Below are 6,178 nucleotides of genomic sequence, written 5' to 3'. Positions count from 1 at the left end.
GGAATTGTGAAAGGTGGAAAAACTTGATCGACCATTTCCGTTCGAGCGAGAGAACAGCTTGAGCTGGTTGTCTTTGCACTCGCTGGCTGCTTAATCCCATAAAGCCGGTGAAGCGTTAATGGTGCAGCGTATAGTTAGCTCTCTGCTGCAGAGGTCCTGATGTGTTTGTTTGGAATGTATCCCGGCTCGGATTGCAGCCTGATTTGTGTTTGGATAGAGAAGCTGCGACTCTCTCAGTGCCCGCCGTCTGACATCACTCCCCAGGGGAGCCCTCCTTCGCTGAGCCCAGCGCGGCAACTCCCGCTTCTCTTTTATTCCAGATATCTGGATGGGAAACCCAGCACAACAGAACTCACAGATTTCAATAGACTCGCGAAACGGACAATGTATACTTTACAGGCGTTTGGAATTCCATTATATTTTTCATTTATAAACGTACAGGGCAGGACAGGGTTTATCTTATTCTTCGTCTTCTAAGTTACGAAGTAACAGATATCATGCAAAGCACAATCTTCAGCACCCATTCACATTTGATTTCATGCAAGCATCCTCACGTTAACACCAAGTAGTAAAATTATTTTAGTAAAATGATATGCAGGCCAGGTTGGTGGGAGTTTTATCTGGCAAATAATGTCCCTTTTGACTTAATATTATTAGATATACGGCGACATTTGAAAGTCAGAAATGTCCTTCATCTGCTAATTTGGGTAACAGCATCGATACCTGTTGTTTCGCCATTGCAAGTATTGCGAGGTTTATTCTAATTATCTCTGGTATATTTATTTACCCGATGCCATTTAAGATGCGATATTAAAGTTAAGGTTGTGATACCCTGAAGAAAATCTAGCCTCCAAATTTCCAAGTTTCACACAACTTTAACCGCTCGTCTTTACTCAGATTCCTCCTGACAATACTTTGGTTTATTGACCTTTGCACATAATGGACAGTGTGGGGACTCAGAACACTTGCATAACAAGGGGCATTTGTTTTAGAAGAATCGCTGCATTCCTGTCTCCTCTTTTCTCCCCTCTCACATGGCCAATTTTATTGGTTTTCACAGTCTCTGCGGTTTCCCTGGGTGGGTGAATTTCAGTTGGAGTTGATTACCATTGAAATAGGCTTCGATTTGGAGTGATTGAGGGAGGGGGTCTACCGTGTGCACACACACACACTCACACACTCATTCATACACACACACTCACGCGCACACTCATTCACACGCACACACATTCATTCTCACGCACACATCTCACACACAGGCGCACACACTCATTTATTCTCACACAAACTCACTCACACAGGCACACACTTATACTCACACTCACTCACTCACACACAAACACACCCTCATACATACAGACACACACACACAGGCACACACCCTCACACACAGTCAGACACTCACTCATTCTCTCACAGACACTTACACTACCCTCTCATACACACACGCACACTCAGTCTCACACACAGTTGTTGAAAGAGGCGCTGCTTATGCGCGCTCTTTACATAGAGATGACTTTATCTGGTGTTGTCGCCCACAATCGTGTGAGCTGTTAAACATTTCTGCTGTTGTGACTGTTAACAGGAGCTGTCGGAATTCTTGCAGACCAATGGGCAGCCTGCGTTGGGATCCGTGTTGCCGGGCAGATTAGACCCATCTGAAATTGACAACTCAGCCGGTTGCCTCGCAACAGGCGGGCGCGTGCCGTGGAGATTGCGATGGGGAGCGGGGGCGGGGGGAATAGACCACGAGCGGTCATTTGACCGGGAAAACTGCGACCCTTGCAGCGCCAAGGCGAGGTGGGAAATAACAGACGAGAGAATAAAAAAGAAACACGTGGCAGCTTTCCAGAGGGACGGGCCAATAACGCGAGGCTGCAAAGCACATGTAGGATTCAGAATGAAAGCTGCGCCCCTCACTCCTCCCGGCGCCGCGCCATGGGCGAAGCGACTTCCCAGCCAGCCCAGCCCGGCCCGCTCAGCCCCGCCAGGAGGAAGCGGCGGCGGGACCTGACTCCCGAGGACAGGACTGAGGCCGCCCCCGACCTCGCCAGTGTCCGGGCGCCGGTGAAAAGACACCGGAGCCCGAGGTACAGGAAGCTCAGTCCCGAGTCCAGCCGCTGTGACAGCGGCATCTGTGTTGACCGCTCCCCTGGCCCCAGCCTTTCAGATACAGACTGTGCCAGTCCCTCTCTGGGAACCTGCGGCTCCTCCGGCGGGCTGACCGCTCCACTCGACCTGCACATTTTCAGAGAATACGGGGAGAAATGTTACGATCTTAATCGAGAATCTGAGAAGAAATTCCACCCCCGGAATTGCTTGGCACGCCAGCCCCAGGTAAGAAATGACACCAACCCCATGGAAGTATTTCCATCGCCTTAGCGCAGCATTTCTTATGGGCTAGTACGATGGATGACTAAATACTGTTTCTATCAAAAGTAAGCGTTTTTAATTTTAAAAGTTGGCCCGTTTACGTTGTATTGACTGGAATAGCGAGCCACCCTATTTACACAGGCGGAGACGAGTGTTGACACTTGCACCAAAACACATGCTGCGTTTAACACACTTCCCCAACACATTCGGTCCATTAATTCACTTTGCAGAGAGCCTTTATCCACAAGTGCATTCATTTACCTTAGTGTTTTACCCCCACAGCGGAAGTTTGGAAGGACGGAAGCTATACTCGGAGGATTACCGCAGTTTAAGGGGACACCGTGCAACAGGCGAAATAGACACCATCGTGTCTCTATTGACAACCTTGCCCGCTCCAGATGTACATTTTTCTGTTATTGTCTCCTCACAGGTAACTGCAGAAGACCGATGTAAACTGGTCAGCTGGCTGATTCCCGTCCACAGATATTTTAACTTCTGCTTTGAATCCATGTGCCTCACTGTGAACATCATGGACCGTTTCCTGCAAACCACCCCCGTGGCTTCCGATTGTTTTCAGCTTGTGGGAGTAACTTCGCTTCTCCTTGCATGCAAACAAGTGAGTGAATGGGCTTACTGCACCGCCCGCTCCACAGACTCTCTTTAAAAACAGCAAGTCAAAGTCAGGAGGATAAAAGAAGCATGCCGTTTTACTTTTACGGTGTTTAAAATCGACTTAATGTTGGTCAGAAAAGATATTGATGTTGGTCAGGGATTTAGCTATGTAACTTCCTTCTATTTATAGGTCGGAATCTAACGTGGCGCTTTAGGCTTCCCATAAATGATTGGAACATTTCCGCCAGCTTTCTCTCCTGAAGATACTGACTCATACCAGGGAACATCCCCATGGACACAGCACATATTCAGCCATGAGGCCAATCTTCATGTGCAAAGCCCAGACAATGAGCATTAACACTAAGGGCTGTTCGCTCTCTCTCTGTGTATGTGTGTTGGGGGGCGGGGGGACATCCCCTTCCAGCTGAGTATTACTGTGACTCGGCATTCACATATGCACAGTTTGCGGCCAGGGCCATGGAGTGACAAAAAGGGATGGGAATTCAGACTGCGTCCTCCTCTCAAACACAAGATACAATCCCGGCTGAGATCGGCGAACTTCCTGCCTGGCGCGCGGCAACAGGCGCTGCATTTACCCATTGGACTGGGGCAGAAATTGTAGGAAGTCGGGAAGGTTTTTTTGCACTGGGCAACACAGTGAAAGGCAATAGGATTACTTATCACAAAACATTCTCAATCATAACTGAAACGTCAGGACACAAATTGTCAGCTGATCACAGTGAAAACCTGCAACACGAAATCATTTTCCTATCTCTAGGAGACATTGTAAAGGTGGTTCCATAATGCTGCCCTCTCAGAATTTGTATTGAGTGTAAAGACTACAAAGTTGTAATTGTCTGCTACCCATCTGTCTGCATTCTCATCTGTGTCCATCTGGATTGTCCAACTGGTGTCCATTCTCAAGCTGGTTTCTTCACCAGTTTTTTTTCTATTTCTGAAATGTAATCACTGATGCTTGGGTATAGAACAGATACACAATTAGTCAGGTGAGGTAGAGTACGAGTTAACCTGGCTTCTGTGATGGTGGTTGAGGGGAGAATGTTGAGCTGACCGGTTCTGCTTCACATAGTCATGGGATACTTTACACCCACCTGCCTGGCAAAGAGGGCATAAAGGTCTGACCTGAATGACAATACAGCACTCCCTCAGGCAGCACTCCCTCAGGCAGCACTCCCTCAGGCAGCACTCCCTCAGACAGCACTCCCTCAGACAGCACTCCCTCAGGCAGCCGCCTCTCAGAGAGCACTCCCTCAGACAGCACTCCCTCAGACAGCACTCCCTCAGACAGCACTCCCTCAGACAGCCCTCCCTCAGACAGCACTCCCTCAGGCAGCCGCCTCTCAGAGAGCACTCCCTCAGACAGCACTCCCTCAGGCAGCCGCCTCTCAGAGAGCACTCCCTCAGACAGCACTCCCTCAGGCAGCCGCCTCTCAGAGAGCACTCCCTCAGTCAGCATCCCCTCAGGCAGCACTTCCTCAGACAGCACTCCCTTAGACAGCACCCCCCAGACAGCACTCCCTCAGACCGCACCTTCAGATAGCACCCCTCAGACAGCACTACCTCAGAAAGTTACCCCCTCAGACAGCACTCCCTCAGAAAGTTATCCCCTCAGACAGCACTACCTCAGAAAGTTACCCCCTCAGACAGCACTCCCACAGAAATTTACCCCCTCAGACAGCATTCCGTCAGAAAGTTACCCCCTCAGACAGCACTACCTCAGAAAGACACCCCCTCAGTCAGCACTCCCTCAGAAAGTTACCCCCTCAGACAGCACTCCCTCAGAAAGTTACCCCCTCAGACAGCACTCCCTCAGAAAGTTACCCCTTCAGACAGCACTACCTCAGAATGTTACCCCCTCATAAAGTTACCCCCTCGGTCTACACCCCCTCAGACAGCACTCCCTCAGACAACACCTCAAGAACTTGCTCAAGTGTTCGCGCTCCGGATGAGGGACTAAATGCCTCAACATGCTGCTTCTACGTTTTTTTCCCGTCTGATTCTTTTCATTATATCTTCCCAGGTTGAAGTCCATCCTCCCAAAGTGAAGCAGCTACTTTCCCTCTGCTGCCACGCGTTTACCGGTGATCAGCTCCGGAACCTGGAGTGCATCATCCTGATCAAACTCGACTTCCAGCTGGCCACGCCGACTGTGGACTTCTTCCTGGAGTACTACACCAACGCCAGGGCGGAGCGTCAGTGGCCACCCGGCCGGACCGTCAGCACTGGCCGCCTGGCCAGGCGCCTGGCCGAGCTCAGCTTCGCCGATTACTCCTTCAACAGCTACCTGCCCTCCTTGCTGGCCATCTCCGCCCTCAAGCTGGCCGGTCGCATGTCACATCCCGAGGAAGGCATGGAGCTGGAGTTGAGCTACTACTCGCCCTGCGTGTTGGAGAACTGTGTGGAGAGACTGAAGTTGCTGGTGGCCCTGAATGGAGAGTCACTGGCTCCCTTGGCAGCCTATGAGCCCACAGAGAATGAGTTCAGCGCTGAGTTATGAAACGATGCTCCTCAGTTCATTGCGGTCACATTTGTCCCCACAGAGCATCACATCAATACAATTACATCCGATTCGAATAAATGTTACATGTAGGGCATGGAAGATAAATTGAAATGGATGTGGGTGTTAGTTTACATTTACTGAATCTAGCTTTAGTTTCGGCGATAATTTGTGGTTTAAGTCAGACTATTTACCGCATGTGGAGAGGAAATGAGACAAAAATGTTAAATGCAAGGGCGGTGGCGGAGATAACTGAAAACACTTGATATCCAACCTAAATGCACTGATATTTCCTGTGGGAAGGCAGTACTGTAAGCTGTAAATAGTGTACATGGCAACTGTATGTATTTTATATTTTATTTGAAGACTTTGAATTCACGAGGCACTATGGATTTATGTTACTAAGCACTGAATTATTTATTTACTTTCATAGTCCACAGATTTATTTTCATGTCTAATAAATGTTTTTTTAAAAATGAATCTTTCCAGTTCTCATCCTGTGTTCATGACAAAATATCATTCAGTAATGACACCGGACCATTTCTCCAATCATTTAGTTGAACCCATACTTACTGCGGCACCAAGGTGATTACATCTCTACCGACTTACTCCCTCACTCCTGAAGATGCTGCTTCTTTCTCCAACCCTCTAGCACCCAATCGAAGTGGTCATCTT

General features: G+C 49.0%; 1 protein-coding gene across 1 annotated transcript; it reads left to right on the top strand.

The window, feature by feature from the left end:
- The first annotated feature begins 1,823 nt into the window (after positions 1–1,823).
- Positions 1,824–5,927, top strand: LOC119963718 (cyclin-O). Its single transcript, XM_038793030.1, has 3 exons — positions 1,824–2,337; positions 2,804–2,989; positions 5,027–5,927. The coding sequence occupies exons 1-3, from the start codon at positions 1,939–1,941 to the stop codon at positions 5,501–5,503; spliced, it is 1,062 nt and encodes a 353-aa protein (XP_038648958.1). The 5' UTR covers positions 1,824–1,938; the 3' UTR covers positions 5,504–5,927.
- Positions 5,928–6,178: the final 251 nt, after the last annotated feature.

This window comes from Scyliorhinus canicula, chromosome 3, assembly GCF_902713615.1.
Source record: "Scyliorhinus canicula chromosome 3, sScyCan1.1, whole genome shotgun sequence".
Taxonomy (NCBI): domain Eukaryota; kingdom Metazoa; phylum Chordata; class Chondrichthyes; order Carcharhiniformes; family Scyliorhinidae; genus Scyliorhinus; species Scyliorhinus canicula.
This window is presented reverse-complemented; position numbering and strand designations above follow the sequence as displayed.